Source organism: Biomphalaria glabrata, chromosome 1, assembly GCF_947242115.1.
Source record: "Biomphalaria glabrata chromosome 1, xgBioGlab47.1, whole genome shotgun sequence".
Lineage (NCBI taxonomy): Eukaryota > Metazoa > Mollusca > Gastropoda > Planorbidae > Biomphalaria > Biomphalaria glabrata.
Genome location: NC_074711.1, coordinates 65338116 through 65362468, shown reverse-complemented (window position 1 = coordinate 65362468; position 24353 = coordinate 65338116). Strand labels below are relative to the sequence as shown.

General features: G+C 36.2%; 2 protein-coding genes across 2 annotated transcripts in view; both read right to left on the bottom strand.

The window, feature by feature from the left end:
- The window catches only part of LOC106074217 (long-chain-fatty-acid--CoA ligase ACSBG2-like), a 30603-nt gene extending 14327 nt beyond the window's left edge, over positions 1–16276 (bottom strand). Inside the window, exons 1-8 of the mRNA XM_013234955.2 lie at positions 16242–16276; positions 15560–15655; positions 14462–14563; positions 14291–14347; positions 13664–13867; positions 8007–8183; positions 3502–3533; positions 401–579 (exon numbers count right to left, since the gene is read on the bottom strand). Coding sequence (XP_013090409.2) covers positions 401–579; positions 3502–3533; positions 8007–8183; positions 13664–13867; positions 14291–14305 — 607 coding nt within the window. The 5' untranslated portion in view covers positions 14306–14347; positions 14462–14563; positions 15560–15655; positions 16242–16276. The remainder of the gene's footprint in view (positions 1–400; positions 580–3501; positions 3534–8006; positions 8184–13663; positions 13868–14290; positions 14348–14461; positions 14564–15559; positions 15656–16241) is intronic.
- On the bottom strand, positions 15663–21861 carry LOC106074218 (long-chain-fatty-acid--CoA ligase ACSBG2-like). Its single transcript, XM_013234956.2, has 6 exons — positions 21438–21861; positions 19799–19872; positions 17886–18038; positions 17697–17782; positions 17386–17474; positions 15663–16506 (listed from the first exon to the last, which is right to left on the bottom strand). Exons 1-6 carry the CDS (start codon positions 21449–21451, stop codon positions 16386–16388), a joined length of 537 nt encoding a protein of 178 aa, XP_013090410.2. The 5' UTR covers positions 21452–21861; the 3' UTR covers positions 15663–16385.
- Positions 21862–24353: the final 2492 nt, after the last annotated feature.

The window sequence follows — 24353 nt, the reverse complement described above, 5'->3', positions numbered from 1 at the left end:
CTCACCCTAAACAGGGGTACACAGACAAACCTCAAAGAAACGTCATATCAGCAAAGTAACAGAAAAACTCCCATCAGCTAAAAAGCAATGCAATAAAGAAGGTGCGTTCCAAAAATTGTGCACCTAACAAGAATGGTGCTAGAATAATATAACCTACGCACTGACTCAAAATGCAACAAAAGGAAAGACAGACCACAAAAAATTAATAATGACTTTCCCCCTTTGTGGGGTCACTAAAATAAAAAGTTACTCTATCAACCCAGCTTTAAGCTCTTTTTTTAAAAAAAAAATAAAATCATCTTCTCATTCATAACCTATCTATTAACAATATCATTATCATTAACACAAAATAAAGTCAGCTTCTTAATCTTAAATCATTTAAAGAAATGAATCCACTTACCAGACATAAAAGGCGAGTTTAACATATTTCTTATTGAAACACCAATGTCAAAGTAAAACTCTTGCACTTCAGTACTAAGGGGCCCATCAAGAATAAAGAATGCAGAACACTTATGAAGACCTAACTGCTTTTTTAGTTTTTTTTGTCCAAAGGCATTCAATTTACTTCTTATGCTAAAACTGAAAATATTTGAGGTAGTTTTATTATAGATAAATACATATGTACATGTGAGTGTTCGTATGATTAAAAATTTAAATGAAATGAAAGAGTAAAGATATCATACAGTTGTTTGTCCTGAGGAAACATAAATACAGAAGGCGGCGGCTTAAATGTGATCGATTAACCCAAACTGCTAACTGAATAAAAACCAACATGCAACAAGCACAAAACAAAAATAATTTAAATTCAAGGAAAACAAAATGTCTGATTGCTGGACTACAGGAAGCATTTCACAGATGGAATTCATTTTCATTTTAAATGGTGAAAAAAATGCTCGTATGCACTTTTAATTTAATCCTTAAATTTATGGTGAGCAGGTAACCCATGGTTAAAAATATAATATTAACTGTTGTATTGTGTTTGATACTAATATCTCATAGGTAAAAAATAATAACATGCAAAATTTAAAAAACAACAACTTCCCAATTTAAAGTAGTGGTTCTAAAAATGTAACCTTATTTTTTAAGTTCATTCTACAGAAGTAACTTTTTATGTAACATTTGAAAAAAAGTGACAAATAACAAAAATGAAAAATGTACTTAGTGAATCATTCATCGATTGCATATGAGAAATAGAGATAAAGAAAAATAGTGGAAGATCTTTGAAGCCTACGAAGCTGAAGACAGATCAAAGACAAAAATAGATTATATTTCTCTCTCCAGAAAACATAGTGCCATAGCAACACAGAATGATTTAACTCTTTAGTTTTAGAGTTATGCAGGATTATGTTGTTTCCACTATTTACAACTTGTTATTGAAGTTCTACAAAAGTATAATTTGAAATCCAGAGGACCTAAAGGATTCTTTGTAAATGCATCAAGAATTGGTGCTGGCAACAGTTGCCAATGCACATTTAACTAATAACATTTATTACCTCAGAAAAAAGTATAATCCCAGTGAGAGAAATATTAAAATAAAAAGAAAGCAACAAAATTAGTGTTCTCTTTACATAGAAGAGACTAGTTTAAAAAGTATAAACAAAATACACTAAGGCTTAAAAAGAGCTCCACAATACTTCCATTGTTACTAAGGCACTTCAGAATTAGTTCAACAGACAAGTATATTTTTGTCCAACTCTCACAAGTTTCAAAACTTCATTTTCTATAGACATTTACCACTTGCTAAATAATTTGCATCAGAAAAAGTAGCTGGCAATAACTTAAGAAAAAAATGACACAGAAGATTGTTTTCTTATTACTAGACCTACATGGCCCAATGAAAAATCTAATGATATGGGCTACTGGTAAGAATGTTTGTTAGATCTGAAAGCAAACATCATCAATCTTCAGGTCAGAAAAATCTGAAGACAATGATAAGGCTCTGATTGACAAGGTTTCTTTTGTAGCTACCACAAAAGAGTTGAGTCATTGAAAATAAGATTTTCAACTTTTCCAGCAACAAGAATGGCTGCCTGGTCATGTGGTCACACTGGACTGTTGTCTCAATGGTCATACCCTGCCTGCTGCCATACCGCATTGTCCTGAGGGAGGTTTGGATCAGGAAGTAAATTATCTTCAACTGTGAAGGAACATCCAAAACATGTAAACCATTTTACAACCAAACCAAATCCTACAGAAAGTCTCCTGAATAGATTAACTTTTTCACTTCTCTGTGCACTTGATATTTTTTTTTTCTCACTTTCATGGCTAACTAAAGGGGACATAATGGAAATACAAGATTGAGGAAAATAAATCTCTCTTGTGGAGGCAAGAAGGTGACAACAAAACTTTTTTTTTTAAATCAGACAACATCATCTACATCAGTGATGCTCAACCTCATACGGCCTGCGGGCCATTTACATTTCTAACACTCGTGTCGCGGGCCACATTAACAAAAGATACCAAATATGAAATAGAAAGCAAACCATTTTAAATAGTTATATTACAATATCGTGGCTCCAATAGGCCTACTTGCACCATAATTAAGTTACGTAACAAGGGTTTCAGATGTCTTATAGCTGAAAAAAGTTTTCTACTAAAATAAGTAGCCTACTTGTAAACATTGTGATCATAAAATCAATTTTTTTTTCGCAAATGTGCAAGGCTTATGTAGACAACCTGGCATAGAAATATATTGTCTGCATTGTTTGAAATCTGGATTTGTAAGTCAATCAGTTCCAGCAGCAATAGTAATTATTTCGAAATCTGCTGCTCTGTCATTTAGTTTTGAATGGAGATTTTCACCAACATTGTCTGCTCGACTCGTTTTGCTATTGTCATGCCAGAAAGGCTGCACAGCTTCATTTTTTTTTCAGGCCGATTTAATTCCATCACTGCAAGCAAGCACCTTTTATGTTTCATTTCTCTTGTTAATGTGAGCAACTCTGTATCCTCCATTACAGTCGACTCATTCTCTTGACTTCTTAGTAAATATTTTCTTGGCGACTCAACCATTAATGCCACAATATTTTTGTAATGGTTTGTTTTACAATGCCTTTTATGCTATGTTCCTTAAAAACAGTCACATTTTACAGATCAAACATGTTGGCTTATTATGTTCCACCAACAAAGATGTGCTGTGTTACACAGACAGCCGCGGTAATGTCTAAGACTCTAAAACAACTGTCAATTCTTGTTGCCGAAAAAAACAAAACCTTGTGTTCTTGTAGAAAAGAAAATTAACACGAATATTACAAGAAAATAGATTAGAATGAAATCCATAAAAAAAAGCTAGTCCTATCATAGAAAAGAAATACATTTTTCTACCTTTTTTTCCCCTATATTTTGTGCCAATGTTTTGGTGGGCCGGTCCAAACCACGTCGCGGGCCGGATCTGGCCCGCGGGCCGTAGTTTGGGCATCACTGATCTACATCAATCATGGTTAAGATTAATACATTTAACTTCTAAGAAAAAGGAAAATACAGAACTGAAATAAGACTAACTTTTGTACAGTATTCTGGTTCTCTATTGTTGACTGTAAAGAGAAAAAAATTTATAAATTGGCTATAAAAAAGATGTAAGAAATATTTTTTATCTTTAAGAGAGATAATAGAATATTATAGAATCTGAAAGCAAACTAGATAAATTTGTTCTATATCTCAAATGTTTAAATATTTTTTTTTTTAGAAAATTAAAAAAAATTATTTAGAGTTTTCACTTTGCTTATGAGAAATTTTTTAAATTTAAAACTGGAAATAGTAGTTAAATGGTCATTGTCATTTATTTTTTGTAAAAGTAAGAAAGCCAAATGTTAGAGCTAAACTGAACAATGCATTAAAGCATTTCTATAGTATTCTACTCTTCCATTTTTAGTAACTCTATTACTTTTGCTTAAAATTTACTTGTATCGTGTTAGGCTTGATTGTGTATAGAAAAATTTCCTGATTTGAAGATTTAGCAGGCTCCTTGTCCTTGCATTGAACCCAATATAACAAGCAATATTCACAAGTTGAAATATATATACTTTCATACAAATTTAACAATTCAAGAAGAATTGTTAAAATCACAAAGTTGAATCCAAATAAAATAGATTGGTTAAGCCAATCTAGATGTATAAATATAATAAGCAGAGTGAATCAAATGAACCCTGATACACATTCTTTTTACACTATTTCACATCATGTCCTCTATATATTTAAAGACTGTGCACTGTGACACCACACACACACACAATTCTCATCTTTTTCCATCTGTACAAGTCAATTCTAGAGCATTGAAGTAAATGATGTGAAATATTTTTTTCTCATCATAGCATTGCTAGAACCCCTTGGTAATGATGCCATCCTGGAATTTATATGCAATATTCTGGTATAAAGAGTACACAAACTCAGGCATAAACTCACAGGTAAGTAATCTGTACAACCCCCCCCCTCCCCCCCCAAGCACGAAATTAGTCTTGAATATGACTGTACCAATATCAACACTCACAACGTCATCGCAGGAGACTTTAATGCTAAGTCTCAAGAGTGGGGCTATGATTCAACCGATTCGTCAGGACATAAAATCCATGAACTCCTTAATAACTCTAATTTGTTCTGTCTGCAAAATAAACATACTCCCCCAACCTTATACCATACTGGAAATGGCAGCCAATTTAGACCTGACCTCACCTTAATTACAGCCAATTTAGAATCTCACACACAATTCCAAGTTCTGGACGACATTGGGAGCGACCATAGGCCCATATTGGTCAAAATTGCCCTCTCAGAGGCCAGTGGTGTAACCCCAAAAATTCTGCGGAAGTGGAGTTACACCAAGGCGAACTGGCCAGCATACGAGGCAGCAGTCGACGCTGCCCTAATGAATTTAGCAGTGGAGGATAGGGACGTCGATACCATATACAGGGAATTAACAGCAGCTATGTTGGGTGCGGCCAAGAGGTTTGTCCCGCGGACTTAGGGCTTAAGGCAGAAACGCGTGTGGTCTCAGGAATTGAATAAGCTGGTCCTGAGACATAAGCAAGCCCGGAGGCTTGCTGAACGGAAGGGTACCCCTGAAATCCGGCGGGAGTACAATCGGCTCCTTGAAAGCCTGGCGTCTTCTGCGAAACCTAGAGGCCAAAGACACAGCGCGAAAGGCTGCCCCTCTATTGTCACCCAGAGGGCCGGTCTCAATGGTAACCAAAATGGCCGGCTTGTTGAATCGACATTTTGCTAAAATCAGCAAGCCCGAAAAGAAGTCAGCCATGTCCAAAGCCCTCAACAAAGAACGTAAAAGACTCGAGAGGGAGCCAGATGAGCCTGAAAGCCAAGCAATGTGCAACGCGCCCTTCTGTCGTGCTGAGCTGGACAGAGCGATAGATAAGTGTAAAAATCGAAAAGCTCCGGGGCCAGACAAGGTTACCCTTGAGATGGTAAAACACCTTGGGGGCATTGCAAGAGGTAAACTCCTGGAGTTTATGAATCGAACCTGGGCAGAGTCCAGACTGCCCGGGGCGTGGAAGAGTGCTATCATTGTGCCAGTCCTTAAGAAGGGAAAAGACTAACGTGGAGTCCTACAGACCCATTTCACTAACCTCAACTCTTGGCAAAGTCCGAAAGCACATATGCAGTGTTCATAGACCTAAAACAGGCTTACGACCGTGTGTGGAAGCAAGGCCTCTATCTTAAGTTAAGAGCCATGGGTGTGCGGGGCAAGATATATAATTGGATACAATCCTTTCTGTCTGGGAGGAGCACACGTACAAAATACTAGCACTCCCTTAGCAAGCCAAAACAACAACTCAATGGCCTGCCTCAGGGCTCCGCTCTGTCCTGTACACTTTTCATGGCCTTTCTTAATGATTTGCCCAGCTCACTACGGTCAAAAAAACTGCTTTATGCTGATGACATTGTCCTCTGGTCAACAGGAAAGAAAGCCAACCAAATTCAGGCGGCACTTCAAGCAGACCTCCATACCATCTCCTCGTATTGCGACAAATGGCAGATTTTGATAAACATTGCCAAAACGGCCTGGTCCCTGTTCAGCCTAGGATCGACATTCTTAAGGCTCCATTCGAGCTCCAACTCGGTGGGCTGCGACTCCAACGTGAAAACACGACAAAATATCTAGGGGTTACCCTGGATAGAAAGCTCCAGCACGTCCAGGAAGTTGAAAGAAAAGCCTCGGAGAAGTTAGCGTTACTAAGAAAGCTGGCCAGCACAAAGTGGGGTGCCAAAGCTGACATGCTACGCACATTGTACTTAGGGGCAGTCAGATCACAAATTGAGTACAGCTATACAGTTCAAGTATACGCTAGTAAAACTGCCCTCGAATCACTCGACCAAGTACAAGCAAAGGCCCTACGGTTCATTTGTGGCACCTTTCGGACAAGCCCAACAAACGCTGCTGAAATCTTAACAAACTTGGCACCCTTACATCTTAGGAGGGAGAGGGCAGTACTTATGGCCTACGAGCGCTACAAAAGGGGCGACTCTAGGCTACCCACCTCAATTTTAGTGCGACAGTGGAGAGAGAGAAACTGCATCAAAATGCGATCGCTCCTCCATATTGCGGCCAATTTGTCTAAATCAGCTGGGCTCTCCACTGATAGAATCCCTATTAGGAGAATTAGTATGTGCCCTCCGTGGAGGAGATTGCCAGCCCCACAAATAAACCTGTCCCTGATAGGGCAAGAGGGAGCCACCAAGAGGCGACTAACACCAGCCATTCTCCAAAACTTGGCATCCATAACCATAAAATCCTACCCATCAGATGCCATTTTCTGCTATACCAATGGGTCAGTTATGAGGGACCCCGATAGATCAGGGTATGGGGCCCTTATTGTCTACCCTGACCGGACTGAACCAGACAGGCTCTCTGGTCCATACGGCTACGCCGCATGCTCCATGGATGCCGAACTCACAGGGATAACTCGGGCGTTCGAGGCCATTAGGGCCCGAATGCTCCAACGCGAGACTAGTGCCACTACGGTGGCGCTGGTCACTGACTCGCGCTCCAGTCTCCAAGCTATGGGTGGCGGCGGGGGAGGGTCACCCGTAATAGAAGTGGCAATTGGCGCCGCAGATAACATCCGCCGAGCTATTGGAGCTGTCGTTTTTATGCAGTGGGCGCCTTCACATTGCGGCGTGAGGGGCAATGAAACGGCAGACGCCCTCGCAAGGGAGGGTGCTTTGGCAGCCACACACCTCGAAGCACCAAGCATGTACTTACAAGCAACGGCACAAATCCAAGCACTCATTCATGAGAAGTGGTTAAAGTCCTGGGAGGAATCCGACAGAGCACGTGGTGTCTGGCAGCGCATGCGTCACCCAGATCGCGACGATCCATGGTGGCAAGTGAGGAGGTCAGAGCAGTCAATTATTGCGCAATGCAGAAGGGAACACTGTCCTATTGGGGCATACTTTGCCCGGTTCCGCACGAACTTTGACTCCCAATGCCGTCACTGTGGAGAGAGCGTCAAAACAGTGTCGCATGTCTTGTACGAGTGTCACCAGCTCCGCGAGCTAAGGGGGGACCTGTCACTCGACTTGTATGGTAGCTATGAGGCACTACGCCGGATGGCTAAGTTTCTAGCCAGAGCACTACGGGAGGACTAGTCCTTCCTGCTCTGATTTTTCAATAGGAGTTCATCTCAGGTATAAAGAAGGCTCAAGATTAGGTGACCTATGCAGTACAATGAAATCCAGTTATATGAACAAAAGGAAACATTTGTTTTGGTCCAAACAACCAGATTCAACTGTTTCTTGTTGACTTTTGACATTGCTCTTTAGTTAAGAAAAAAGCATTTATATTTGCAGTGCTCTCATTATAAACACACTGCCCTATATAAATCATTTTTATTGAATTTTTGCTATGTATGTAATAGGAAATGTAAGAGAATGCTGATTGTTCATCTTTTTATTGAAAGATTGTCTACTGCATTTCTTTTTTCTGTCTTTAAATATGAGTATTCATGTATTTATATAACAACCACAACATGAAAACATTGAATGAAAATAACACTTACTTTAACTTTATTGACTAATTGCTCAGTGGTACTTTTGAAGTTGGTAATCAACATTTTTTCAAAAAATGTTAGTTGATCAAACTGGTGTTTAATTTTGTCATACATTAGCTTCCATGTTCTAGATGTGGCAAAGAAAACAGTTGGCTTGATCAACTGCAGAGTTTTAACTAGCTGTCCCTTTACAAACAGAAAGAAAAAAAACAAAACAGTCACTACAAATTTCAATTTCTTAGTACTTTAAAATAAAGAAAAGTTTGTAGTTCAGAGCATTTTAACCAGGTTTGAAAATGGGCAAGCAAGATTGATCATTCTAATTTAACACTACAAATAAGTCAAATAAAAGTGGGAAAAAAAAACGTTCTGAGAGTCAAGTTATTTTTTATTTTTAGATTGCACTTCAAATGAATGGTCCTCATTATATGGCTACCCACACTGTGGATTATAGTATCCTTTATCTCCACAAAAAAAAAAAAGATAAAAAATGAAATAATCCATTTCGCTTTATTAGTTAACTAAGTGTTCACAACAGTGAGTTATGTGCAAAAGAATTATTGATTTCATTTTGTTTTTTTATAATTTAAACATCACAAGCATTCAGCTATTTCCTATTTTATGGAGAAAAAAAAAGAAAATATGCTTGTAGTGTAACTGAGTTGATTTTCTGCGTGCGTCCAGCGTGTCTGAAGGTCATGGCCATTGTGTGTGTTTCATGTCCGTGTGTGTGTGTGTATAGACTGCATCAGTGGTATGCTAGACGTGCTGGTTTCATTCACTGTTTACTGTAGTCTTATTTTGTCGAATAAAGCCATGTTATTGGTATTCTAGTCGTTATCATTTCATCACAATTTATTCGACAAAATTATGGATCTGGATTAGTGTTGGATTCCGTAATCTACAATGGATAAATTACTCAGACCGAAAGAGTTGGACATTGATCCTAATGCTCCTCTGGCCTCAGAAAAATGGACTCACTGGTATGACACATTTCAGAATTTTCTTTCGTCCATCAAGGATATTAACGAAGACTTTAAACTAAAGTTGTTGAAGAATCACGTATCTGCTACGGTTTATATGCTCATCAGTGATGTATCGTCCTATTCGATGGCCATAGACACACTCAAGACTACTTATATTAAGGTAAAGAATGACATTTTTGCTAGACATTTGGTTGCTACATGTAAACAGCAGCCGGGCCAAACGGTAGAGTCCTTTATGCTAAAGTTGCGAAGCCTGGCCCGGGACTGTGACTTTAAAGAAGTAACTGCTGAACAGCACAGAGACATTTGCATTAGAGACGCCTTCATAACGGGTCTGGCATCCAACACTATTAGACAGCGGTTACTGGAAAAGACATCTCTTACTCTACAAAACGCTTTTGACGAAGCTAGAGTGTTAGAAACAGCCACAACGCATGCTCAGGCTTACAATTCAACGAACGAAATCTCCTGTGGGGCAATAAAAACACCAACTAGCTCCCATCTAGAAACATACATTTCTAATGAAGACCAGGAATTAAATGCCATTAAGTCGCTATGCTACTTTTGTGGTAGGAGGAGACACTCTAGAACTGAATGCCCTGCTCGAAATGCATTATGTCATCAGTGCGGTAAAAAGGGACACTTCCAAACTGTTTGTAAATCAAGTAAAATAACAGCCAACAAAGCTGACAGCAAAATATCACTGACCAGTGTGATAACTCCATGTACCTTGTCATCAACGCATTTCTCTGGGCTTACACAGTCTACGGCACAAGTGAACGTCAACGGGTTGCTGTTGCAAGCTCTCATAAACACTGGCAGCTGTGAAAGCTACATATCAGAAGCCATCGTCAAGAGAAATAAATGGCCAGTACGTCCGTTTACAAACAGAATATTCATGGCCACTACACATCTTTCTGAAAAGACATTAGGACATACATTTGCCTATGTCCAGTACAAGGGAGAACACTACAAAAAGGTCAAACTTTCTCTACTTGCTGGATTGTGCTCGGATGTAATTCTTGGTGTAGACTTTATAAGTCTTCATAAGGAATTGACCATACCGTACGGAGGAAACCGCAATCCTCTACACATCTGTGGTCTTAAAGCAGCACGAGTCGAAACACCGAGCCTATTCAGTAATCTAACTTCTGACTGCAGACCAGTGGCTACTAAGTCACGAAAGCACTCAATAGGTGATAACAAATTTATTGAGTCTGAAGTTAGAAAACTCCTCTCTGACAAAATCATTGAACCTTCAAAGTCTCCCTGGAGAGCACAGGTGCTTGTGACAACAAACGAGAGACATAAAAGAAGGATGGTCATTGATTACAATCAAACAATAAATCGCTTCACCTTACTGGATGCATACCCAATGCCCCGAGTCGATGAACTGGTAGAACGGATATCCAACTATTCCGTTTTTAGTACTCTAGACCTCAAAAGTGCCTACCATCAAATACCAATCAAGACTGACGAAAGACCGTTTACTGCATTTGAGGCATGTGGCAAACTCTACCAGTTCTGTCGCATCCCTTTCGGTGTTACCAACGGAGTTGCATGCTTCCAGAGAACAATAAATCAAATTATTGAGAATGAAAAGTTGCAGGACACCTTTGCATACGTGGACAATGTAACGGTATGTGGTCATGATCAAGAGTCGCACGATGAGAATATGCAAAGATTTCTAGATGCTTCTAGAAAGTATGGTATCACATTTAATGAAGACAAAAGTACGATAGCCACTGACAAAGTTTGCCTATTGGGATACGAAATTTCTAAAGGCCTTCTCAAGCCAGACCCTGAAAGATTCCAGGCTTTAAGAAACCTTCCTCCCCCTCATGATATGCGCTCACAAAAACGGATGGTGGGCATGTTGGCGTACTACTCACAGTGGATCCCAAATTTTTCTAACAAAATAAATGTTTTGGCAAATAACACGTCGTTCCCTCTTTCAGAAACAGTAAAGACAGCCCTTAACGAATTAAAGCAGGAGCTGGAGAAAGCTGCCATCTTCACCATCGACTATACTCGACCTCTGACGGTTGAAACAGACGCTTCGGATGTTGCAATAGCTGCCACCCTCAACCAGGATGGCCGCCCCGTGGCGTTCTTTTCAAGAACACTCTCGAAAAGTGAAAGGCGGCACTCAGCTATAGAAAAAGAAGCTTATGCCATTGTAGAATCTTTAAGGAAATGGCACCACTACTTAGTAGGAAATCGCTTTACCCTTGTCACGGATCAACGCTCTGTGGCCTTCATGTATGACAATCAGAGCAAAGGGAAAATAAAGAATGAGAAAGTTCAAAGGTGGAGACTGGAACTGAGCTGTTTCCACTACGATGTCTTGTATAGACCAGGCAAACACAATGTAGCGGCTGATACGTTTTCTAGAAACGGGTGTGTGTCAGCTATGAGTCGAAATGAATTGAAACTGCTCCATGACTCTCTGTGTCATCCGGGAGTAACAAGACTATGGCATTTAGTGCGAGCGAAAAACTTACCTTTCTCTTGTGAAGATGTTAGGCTGGTTGTCAACCAGTGCAGAATCTGTGCCGAAGTAAAACCCAGATATTTCAGTAATTCTAATGGAACTCTAATTAAGGCGATGCAACCTTTCCAGAGACTAAGTATGGACTTCAAAGGACCGCTCCCTTCTACATCTCGGAACACATACCTGCTAACTATAGTTGACGAATTTTCAAGATTCCCGTTTGCATACGCCTGTTCTGATATGTCGGCTTCAACAGTAATCAGATGTCTAGATAATTTATTTGGACTATTCGGAATGCCTGACTATGTACACTCTGATAGAGGTACCTCATTCATGTCAAGAGAGGTGCAGGAATTTTTACACGAGAGAGGGGTGGCCACAAGCAGGACGACCCCTTATAATCCCAGAGGGAACTCTCAAGTAGAAAGGCTAAACGGGTCATTATGGAAAGCTATAACTCTGGCCTTAAAAACTCAAGGACTCCCGGTTTCCAAATGGGAGCAGGCGTTAAACCAAGCCCTGCACTCTCTTCGTTCTCTGCTCTGTACCGCTACAAACGAGACACCTCACGAGAGAATATTCAAGTTCTATCGCAGGTCCACCTTCGGCAAATCACTCCCGACATGGTTAGCTCAACCAGGAAAAGTGTTGTTAAAAAAGGGAGTCCGTGCATCAAAATATGACGATGGTACAATAGCTGTGGACTTAATTACATGCAACCCACAGTATGCCATTGTAAGACTTCCTGATGGAAGAGAAGAAACAGTGTCATTGCGACATTTGGCCCCCGTTCCAAGAGAGGGAGAACCAGAGGTGTATCAACATATGGAACATGAAGACTTTGAGCCGGAGACAAACCCTATAACACAGATGAAGGTGCCTACTGACCATGTGACTATAGAACCAATGGCTGCTCCTAACACATATGTACTACAAGGGGAAAATGGACATCAAGAAGAAGTAAATGCAGGGGCTGAGTCTCCTGTTAGAGAGCCACCGATGTCACCAACTCCAATCGACGGCAGTATTGGTCCTGGTAGATATAACCTAAGACCAAGAACAAGCAGACCTAATTATAAGGTCTAACATTTATTTAATTATTTTTCCATATCACAAGTTCTAACTCAGTAATTGTAGGCTTAATATGACACACTTTGAACTGATCATTTTATAGTGTATAGCTTTTCTAGTTAGACTTTTTGTATTGTATTACTTATTACATTATTATTCAAGACAACTGGTCTTAATATTTGTATGCATAAGGGACTGATAATTTTATAGTGTATAACGTGTTTGTTTATAGTTATACAATGGTTTTCAATAGAGTAAATCTGTAAGTATTCTGTAGGGATACTAAGGTCTCTTATATCGCTGTCCTTCACTATTATTTACATGTTTATGTTCCTATAACTTTTAGGCGGGGTGATTGTAGTGTAACTGAGTTGATTTTCTGCGTGCGTCCAGCGTGTCTGAAGGTCATGGCCATTGTGTGTTTCATGTCCAGTGTGTGTGTGTGTACAGACTGCATCAGTGGTATGCTAGACGTGCTGGTTTCTTTCACTGTTTACTGTAGTCTAATTTTGTCGAATAAAGCCATGTTATTGGTATTCTAGTCGTTATCATTTCATTACAATGCTTTAAAAAAATACTGCAGTCTATATTGAGCATTTGTATTTAAGATTTATATATAGACTTTGGCCAATGTACAGAAATACCAAAACGTAATGCAAAGGTTTAACAGCAAGCTTGGGATATTTTGTGAATTGTCATGCTCAGATTTAAGGTAAAAAAAAAACAACCTGTGTACAAAATGTCATGCAAAACCATTCAGCAGTTCCAGAGATCTCTTGATAGATGGATCAATATATAACTTTGGTTTCATCTTGCTTCCTCTGAAGGTAAAAGTCATGTTATCAAGCTATTTATAAAGAAATAATTTGATACCCTTTGGTCATGATAAAAAAATTAGGGAATAACTTAATATAGTTGTCGAGGATGAGACCAAAAAAAATCAAGCCATCTTCTATCTTAGAAAGAGTCTGAGTCATTCTATATTGTATTTCTTTTCCCAGTGTTTTCAATGTCTACTTTTGAGCCTGATTGTTTTCTATGCAGTAATGAAGATTTTATATAATATTTTAATGAAGATTTACGAAGACTGTAATAAAAATTTTAATCCTTTTTACCTCCCAAATGTCTGGACCAACAAAGAACACTGTCGTACCACTGGCAATGGGAAGAAGAATCTCAATGACCAGACTGTACGCTTGACTAAGTGATAGATAACTTAGCATTCTCTTTTCCATAGACATTTCTCTTTTGGTTTGATTCGGCTTCAGGCTCTCCTCAGTCCAAATTTGGCTTTTAAAAGAAGTAGCCATAAAGGTTAACTGGAAAAAAAACTGAAAACTGTATTTTTATTACAGAAATTAATAAAAGTAATAATAATAAAAAGAAAGAATCTGGAAGAGATATTTCTTAAAATATAATAGTCCAAATACAGCATAACTCTAAATCAGTTCTAAACCTGTGAAAGGAAAAATGAAGCATTTAAATAGGAAATCAATACGATATGCTCATGAACAGGAAATAAATCAAGTGCAAGACTATTTGAGTGATGTCTCAATTATGTATAGTTTATTTTGTTCTGCTTGATCTGCATAGTAACATGAAATATGGCACTCCTCCTTAATCTTCAGATTCAAAGACAAGCCTAATTATTGTTCTACTAAATTTGCCTATTACTTCTTAATTCACAAATGTTATATTTTAATTATATTATTATAATATGCATAATGAAGTTAAATACTTACATTGTCATGGCTCATCAGCACCCCTTTTGGCTTACTGAATTCTAGAAGTTTGTCAGACTTGAATAAAACAGAAAAAAAAGTCTCCAAAAATTTGACCAAATAAAACAAAACTAAGACATACAAAGACTTTTAAAGATACTATCTATAGCTTATGAGACATACATTACCTACCCCATAAAAGATGGCACAACATCTGTTTGGTGCCAACTGATCCAGCCTCTCTGCTAATTTCTTTACAGGAGTCCTGTAACTCAACTGAAGGAATGTAGGCCACTGTAAGGAAGAAATAATTATTAACAATGTTCTCAAAAATTGTTATGGATAGTACTAATTGCTAACTAGCATATTTAACTTTCAGTTGTGGAACGGTTATGGATAATCTAATAGAAATGAGATGAAAGCCTGTGCGTTAGTTATGATAGGAATGTTGTGGACCACGAAGCAGTTCCCTCTCTTCATGCAGCTGTATATATTCAAAGAAATGACGTTAGCTGATACAGTTTGGTGTCAGGAGTACTGCAGGTTCTACCAAGACTAGCGCTGCAAGCTGTCTAAGGTTCATCAACTCTTTGATTTTTTTCAGGGTTGACCCCCAAAGAACTTTTCAATGAATATCCACATAAAAGCAGATGTTCGGATTCAGAATTCTCCTCCTAGGTGAGTAGCCAGCCAGAAGCTAATTAGCACCTCTTCCCAAAGCTTAAATATTTAGGTATCCCTTCTCCTGTCAATGATAACAGATACCCTAGACCCAATATGTGAGCCACAGGTTAAAGCCAGAAGTTGGACTGATTGTCACAGGCTATTTGCAAAGAATGCCTTTTGAAGCATTTATATCCATTACCATTTCCAGCAAAAACAACATTAAGGAACCATTGTATTGTAAGATCAAATGAAATTCAGACAGATTTCAAAACAAGGTATAATAAATGTAAATCTTTTTAAGACAATAACAATAAGTGCCATATCTCTCTCTAAATATATATATATATATTATATTATATATATAATATTATATATTTATAGTTTATATATATATATATATATATATATATATATATATATATATATATATATATATATATATACTTAAAATATATATATATATGTATAATTATAAAGTTTGCAAGTTCATTTGAAATACTAAAAAACATCTCTAATCTTTGAAAGTAACGTTAACACTCTATCATTACTCTGTTTTATATTTTTGTTACGTAATCGATACAAATTTTAGTGTCAGGAAAAATTAAACAAAACTGCATGACTTACAGTATAAACATTTGGTCGAGAATTTTCCAATTCCAAATCTTCAGTTATAAGTATAATGGCTTTTAAACTGGGAAGCTCATTCCATAAACTTAACAACTGAAAAATTAACATTTCAAGTTTGGAATGAAAGTATATTTCATTTAGAATAGTAAGAAAAGAAAGTAAAAAAATTTAACTTTTCAAGTTGTTGGCAGATATAAAAAAAAATGATACTAAAAGAAGAGTTTATAATGACCCTCTTACTGTTAACTTGATTAAATCCTAACACTTAACTATGTTGACCCTCATGAGGTTAGCATTAAGTCGAGTGAAACCCTGTAATAAGAATTAAGATAACACTCAGCCAAACCTAATACAAGGCTAGAACAACACTACAACTAACAAAGAGCTAGTTAGAAAACAGCACACTATATCTATGTTGTAACACAAACATGAAAAGTATTAATCATATGACCACATATCCTTTTCCTATGATATAACCACATACTCTTATCATAATTGTATACCAAACTCATAAATAGCCACTATTTCAAATGAAAATTGTACCAATTTATTACTATTTTATGTAGAGTCTTGAGGTCAACATATAACTATAATGTTTGCAAAAATAAGGAACTCTTTATGAATAGTACAACACTGATAAAAAAACTTGAATTATTTGTTAGTTTTAAATATTGAACACCTTGTAATGTGAAATCGCCCTCTCAAATCTGACACTTTGTTAGTTGGACTGTAGTAGGTTTAACAAATCTAAAAATAGCATTTTGATTACGTCACTTCAAATATTGTGCACATTTATATATATATCTCCAATTGTTTTTTTTAACTACACTGCCTGTGAAATTTTCCGGGTGGAGTCAACGACCACAAAAGAAGCCTTGGAGTCCTCCAGCAGACTGAATAAAGATGACAGTTTTCTAAAGCTGTAAAGGTCAGTGATGATCCCACTGAGGAAAGGTAATCCAGAAAAAGAAATTAGTACAGATTTAATTATATCAATCCTTTTTTTTTAAGACAGTATTTATTAAATAGCAACTACAGTAAATAATTGTGCAATGACAATTTCTCTCTGAAAATTGACTTATTTACATTTGCATAATACCATCAAATCTGGTTAATTGAGCTAGCACTTCATTAAACCAACTGTTCATTTAGACTGAATATTATTTTAGTATTCAAGGTTTCTGAACACAGAAAATGTGTGAGTAATCAAACCAACAGGTTATTTGGACCAAAAGTGCACGATGCACTACATGGAGAGAGATGGTGACCAAGAAAGCTATGGACAGCAAAAAAAACATGGGCATCAGATCTAAAAGAAAAGCTTGCCATATGAAAATTGGCTGGCTCCTCTACCACGAAAAAGAAATCAACCTTAACCTGCAACATATGGGTTGTGGACGGATGGCGGGGGTGGGGTCTCTCCAAAATAGGACTTCACAGTCACATGAAAAAGTTTTGCACTTTAAAAAAAAAATGTAAATTAAGTCAGCCTGCTAAGGAGACTTGATGGAAACTAAGAAGGGGCTTGAGTGGTTCAGCGCTTCACTTCTGAACCTAGGGACCTTTAATTTCTGGATTTTTAAGGGCACCCCTGAGTCCATCCAACTCTAATGGGTACCTAACTTTAGCTGGGGAAAGTAAAGGCGGTTAGTCGTTGTGCTGTCCACATGACACCCTGCTCATTAATCATTGGCCAAAGAAACAAATGACCTTAACATTATCTGCCCAATAGATTGCAAGGTCTTAAAGGGGAACTTTACTTTTTACTTTACTTACATAAATACATTAATTACTATTTAAAAAGAAACTGACAAAGTAGTTACCCAGCAAATATAGCTCCAAGTGTAGATATAAAATGACATGCTGAGTTGTAGCAAGCCATGGCCACGACTCCATTCTGCTCTAATCCCATCTGAGATGGAAATATTTCAATGAATTTATACAACTAACAAATATATATGTTTTATTAATTCTGAAATTGTTGATTCTATATTTTTTTTTATTTTAGTTTGGATTTTTTTCATGTGCTTTCCAGCTTTTGTTAAAGCAAATTAATCTATTGCTAAAAAGAACAGTAAATGAAGAATAATATTAGACAACTATTTATTTTTATTTTTTAAATCACATTGCTTACAGCTATGAAGCTACTAGCCGCATTCAAAACAGCTGTATAATATCCTTTATAAGTGATCACAACTGGACAAGTTGAATTCTCATAAACTGAAATTTAAAAAACAAATTTTAATTAATTTTTTTTTTAAACTTAAAAGTTAGAGCAGAAAAAAACAAACAAACAAGGACACCTTGTTAATAATGTTCTTACCTAATGCAGCTCTGTCTGCATATTTTGACACAGCTTCTATAAAAAATGATGGTATAATAGACAGAGGTATTGATTCATTCATTTTCATGTGAACAGGTTGATCCAGTTTGTATGTAAAGTAATTATGTGCTGGAATAGGCTGGTCTATGCAATCTTAAATAGAAAAAAGAAATATAATTTTTTTTAATTTAATCTATTACTCTTTAGTTTCAAAGAAAATGGCATTAGAAATGATTACATGGGATTGGATTGGGTTTGATCAAGGATCGCCATTTGAAAAAAAAAAAAGGCAAGCATGGAGATTGAATCCATGTTTACTAGCACAACACTCTATCAAACTCGATGCCAGTTTCAGTAATTTTAAGACTTCCAACTGTTCAACAACTTGAAAAAAAGTAATAAATGCTATATAAAAATTTGCAGAAATCTTGTTAAATATTGATGTATATCTGTATATATATTTTATATCAAATTGTCATAAAGTGTCAAAGTAGCCAGAAAATTGTAAAAAGGAAGTTTCTACACATAGGCACATGGTGGCTTAGAGTGTGAACACAGAGGACTAAACAATGTAGGGGAGATAATTCTGATTAATTTTCATTTCTTACAGAGTTTGGAAAAACTATTCTGAGCCATTATATGATGTGCAGAGCAAGTTCTCTTATGTTCAACTTGGAAAATTAAATTATCTCATTCTGAAAATAGGAGTTCTGTTGGTTTTTCACCAATACTGGAATCCCTGGCATAAATTTGGATATTGGGTACACAGATTTATCCTCTGAAAATGTCAAGAAGTATTCCCCCCCCTATTGTAAAACATATATATTAATTTTATACAATTTGCCCAAAAATATTTCTACCTGCAATGCAATACGGTACCATATTTGTGAAAAATTAGCAACAGAAAACAATGCATATTTATTTAGAATATAAACAGTTTTTTTCCCCAGCATAGTCAGGTGGGATCAAGCAGATGGTAGGCTACTTAAATCATAAGGAAAAAAAAGTTAAAAAAACTAAACAGTGACAGAAATCCTTCTAGATTGTGTTGTTCAAAGAGTCTGAAAAATAATTTAAATAGACCATATTTACATAGCAGATTTATTGAGACTGCTGTAGGGGTGACTAAGAAAAATTAACTTAATCACAACTGTACAATATAAATGTAATTTATCAAGTACATCTGAACAAGATGGACTTGTTGGAGCTCTATTTCTAGAATTTGGTCTGCCAAGAGTATGATTACTACAAAAGGTAGCTAAAGGGGACAAGAAAATACATCTCTAAGTCTCAGAATTAAAATTATACCAAACATTTTTAGAATGGTAGCTAGTCTAAATCAGTGTTAGAAGAAAATATTAACTTATATATTCAAACTTCAATTATATGAAAACATCTATTTTCACCACAACTTTATCAAAATAATACTAATGCCAAAAGTTGAAAAAAAAAAAGCAATAAAGAAAACTAAAAACATCCATTTGCATATGCATAAACTGACCAATGTATGATAATGGTAGATACATCAATTATAATAAAGATATGATAGAAAAATCAAGTGTAGAAAAGGAATTGTGTCACAAGAACACTATGAAAATACTTTCATTTCCTTAATAAAAAAAATGATAGTTGTGGTGTCAGTGTAATTAAGTACTTCCTGCTGAGGTTATTTTTTTTCCTTAGGATTTAAGTAGCCTACCATCTGCTTGATCCCACCTGACTATGTTGGGAAAAAAAAAGTAATTGGATAAATAGTTTGGCCAAATATTCAAACACGCTTTAAAAGCCCTAGTCACAACAAATATCTATGAATAATACTCTACACTTAAAATCACAGAAATTTTATGTGTCAAATTGTCTTGTATTAATGTAATAATTACATTATCATGTAAAAGAAAAAAAAAGAAACCTACCTCTTACATCCCCTTGGTTGAAGAAGCGTAATTCTTCATCAAGAGAAACATGTTTTGTTTTGGAAGATGATACCCTAAAAGAAAATAATTTACAATAAATCATTTCTACAAATGCGGGCAGCTTTAATATATGAGTACAAACCAAACCAAATTTAACTTTGATTTGTGTGTAGTCTACAATGTCATACATGTAACAAAGACTTAATTAAGTTTTCTATAAGGATTCATTATTGATAACTTTAAATTTTAAAACAAGGTTAGTATACAACTAGAATACACATGACCAAAACCTGAAGACATGTGACCGAAACCTGACCAATAGTGGGTTCTCAAAGTGAGTAGTGTTTATTTTTGATAAATTAGCAAAAAAAAATGAATGTAAGAATTTACACTGATAATTGTCCAAATGTTTTAAAATAATGTTTTCCATACTTTTAAAATAATGCACTTTCTTATGTCAGCTCAACCTCCCTTCACAGGCCACATCTAGCCCGTGATGCTGTGCTATTCAGACCCTCAAAACTTTTGCCAGCAGTAGATGATGAAGCCACACTGGGCATCATGTTGTTTTGCGATAATGTGGACAATGACATGCATTTGAACATTTTTGGCCCCCTTGCTAAAGAAGTTTATACAATGCTGTTGGTTTACGACAGTATAACATGTTAATTATAGACTTAAATTCTACTATGTCATTGGTTTTCAAGGCAGATTCAGGCGAACCATTTCATGCTTTAATGGCATTAGGAAAGGAAGAGTTCTTATATAAATTAATTTTAGCATATGGAAAAAGAAATGTGCATTTATCTTTTTTTTTTTACTTTCCTAAACCATCTTTTTGTTAACTGATTTTACTAATACTGCTACTCTTGTCAAATGTGAATATTCACATTTATTTTGCACATATAATATTTTAGTTTTTTTATGTTTTCTTAAATGCATAGCTCGATTGATACATGAAATGCATAGGATATAACTATTTTCTCTTTTAAATTAACATCTGCAATCTATAAGATAATATTATATATATGTGAAATCCATTTAAGCTTGGCATCCGCAGCCTTGAGCTAACTGGAAAATCTGGAAGAGTAGTTTCAGCTTCCAAGTAAAATTAAAGCTGTCATTCTTCGCTTTCTCTGTACTTCTATATGGTTGTGAAAGTTGGAGACTGAACACAGAGGCTGAAAGAAGTATTCAAGCCTTTGAGAGCAAATGCTAAAGAAAAATGCTGGGTATCAGATACCAGGAAAACTAGACAAATGAGATTGTACAATCACAAGTCAACACTATGGCTGGCAAAAGGAGAAACATGTCTGTACTGTGAAGAGATGAAAGCTGAGTTGGTTTGGTCATATTGTAACACATGACTCACTGTCAAAAGTAATCATTCAAAAAGGTGCAGTGAAAGAGGCTTGAACAACTTTGAACAAGGGGTTGTCCAAAGAAAAGCTGGCTGGACAATGTAAAAGAATGGACTGGACTCTCTCTTGATATCCCCTACTAAGAACAGGAGGAAAATCAAGGTACAAATGATGAGTTTTATATAATCATTATATGATTATAATAATATGGTCTATATACAGATCTATCTTAAATCTGGACTATATACTATATCTATATTTCTCAAGTCTACACGTACTTTACAAAATCCATAACTTTTTAATTGCAGCTGAATCCTTTAGACTTGAGATATAATTTTTTTTCTAAAATCTAGTCTAGATCTAAAAGACTAAATGGTCTTATTATTTAGTAAATAGTAGGGTGTTCTTTAATAACACTAATAACAGGCCTAGATCATGATATTAGATCTACTCTACTAACTCTATATCTAGATCTAAATCTAGATTATTTAATGACTTTTTGTTTTTCAAAGTCGAAGTGGTTAATTGTTTGGTCTACTGATGTATATAGATCTAGACTCTAGTATAGATAGATCTATATCTAGATTAACTAGATATATAGATCTAAATGCATCGATCTTTTTCTTCACAATAATGTAACTATAGAATAGACAAATGAAACTTTATCAGTCTTGACTCTCTGAGTTTATATAAAACCATACACCTAGTCAGCCTAGTGACTATAGTCTGCCAGGACTTTGCTAGCAGTATCAATCAAATAGGATATTTCTGTTGATCTTATATCTCTTCTTATAAAATATAATTTACTTCAAAAAAATTACCTATACATACATATATTATTATAGTCTAAACCAAATCTAAAATCTAGATTAGATTCTAGATCTATGACTATATATTATAGGCCTATATATATATACATGGGCGCCCCCCTGGATTCTGAGTAGCCAAATTCTAGCCATTTTTTTGCACCATCTAATCAATTAAATTATAAGTAGCAATACTGAACAAGTAGTGCTTCCACTGGTTAAAGTAGTCGTAAAAATAAGTAGATTAACCTAGGCGTATGGAATGGATGGTCAACCATGTACGTGCGCGCCTCTAAATTCTGAGTTGCCAGATATATTTTAGCCATTTTTTTTTTAATATTTTATAATGAAATACATCTTCGAGATCTGTTTTTTTTTTATTACGTAGATGTAGATTTTTAGTCAGAATCCGGGGGGGTGCGCAAGTGCACCACCATGTACCCCCTGAGGTACATGGGTCCGAAAAAAGGGAAGGGGTAGTATCATCTTTTCTTTAATATTATGTGAGCGTGCGACCCCAGGTCTATTTGTTATCTATTTTTATCTGTATTTCGGTCTGTTTACTTTATATAGGCCAGGCTAGAATAATTTAATTTAGTGTCTTTTCTTCTTGCATAGGTCAGTGCTGTGTGTTTGTAGTTTCCGCTATTTATAACTTCTGCTAGTTTTAGTCTTTTTCTGTTATTTGTGTTTTACTCGTAGAGGAAAAGTAGTTTTAAAAATAGTTAACTAGCCTTAGAGTTGTTGGCACTGTTTCCATTTCTTTGTCCCTGATTAGTTCTACGTATTTTTGTCTTTAGCGCTTAGGTTAGGTTAGTAGTTATTTTCTAATTTCAGTCTAAGTGCAAGTCTAGTAGAAGCTGTATAGTGTATAGGGTCCCTGTACGAGTTTAGAACATAAATATCTTTCTTCTTCCTTTTTGTATTTTTGTAAGATTTAATTTTTAAGATTCTCTTTTTTATGCTGTTTAATTTGGTATATAATGTTGTGTAGTCCGTGTCTTTAGTAATTTTCTAGATTTTATTATAGCGTACGGCTAGGTACAAATTAGGGAAATCAGTAGTCCGGTTTAGTTTTAGGTAATTAGCGTGACGTCATGCTCTCCGATATGTTCGCGCTGACCAGTTATAGCTAGCTCCGGAACCACGTTGAGCCCTCTTTTGTCTTGACCAGTGGTCAGTGCTGACAGTAGTGCCTGTGTAAAGTTAATTGTGTGTAGTGTAATTTCAGCTGGGACCGCCTGCTATAATTCCTGTCGTTACATCTACTGTAACTGTCGTTACGTCTACTGCCTAACTGTGCGGTAGTAGTCATCATTTCCACTGCCTAGCTGCCTTTATTAGTATATTATTGCCACAGTTAAGCTGTCTGCTGTACTGTTGTGTTTAGTGTTGGTATTTTTAGGTGTAATCTAGTAAAGATAGTTAGACATTTGGGTTTCTTATTAGTGTTGGTAGTGGTATAGTCAGGTTGATTAGTTGCTTATTTCTAGGTTTATTTAGTTGTTTCTGTAAAGTTTTATCTTTTTTTGTATTCATCTATATTTTTTTTGCTTTGTAAGTTTGTTGTAAATAAAGTATATAATAGTTTTGTTTTATAAATTTAGTTTAGTTTGTTTTAGTTCTTTTAGTTAGCTAGATTAGTTTAGTTTAATTGTGCTGTCTGGTTGCTTAGGCGACTCTAGCCCCTTGGTCGCAGACCGAGGTGCACAGATTGGGCCCACCCAGTAGAGCTACCACCTGCCTACTGTTATAAATGAATAAATGTTTATTATAAATATATAAATGTTGAGCAGCAGTAAGAATAGGTCCTCCCACTCGCGCCTGCCTGACCTGCTCACAATTATAACAAGAAAGTTGAGGATACGACTTTGAGCCATGGGTGGCAGCTTGCAACCCCTTGCAAAAAATCCTGCGGGCGTCCATATATATATATATATATATATATATATATATATATATATATATATATATATATACATACATACATACAAGAAGCTTTTAACGTTTAAAAAAAAACTCTGGAAGGGTTTAACTCAAAACCCCCTTGACGACGCTCATGGAAATTGGTGATTGTCATTATGGGGCCCATATATAATGGCCTCCTTCAGTCGTGGAACAACTATGGTTCATCTCGAACACTTTTTCATATAGTGGAGCCCTGTTTTGGAGAGACACTCCCGTCCACATATATTGCAGGTCAATGTGGCCTTCGCTTTGGTGGTAGAGGAACTGGCCATTTTCCGTGTGGTACGCTTTTTTTCAAGAGCTGAAGCCCATGATTTTTCGCTGTCCATAGCTTTCTTGGTCATTACATTATTTTTTTTTTCTTCTATTTCATCTGGGGCAACCAAATTTAAGCTTTGCCTAGGCTCTTATAATATAGGG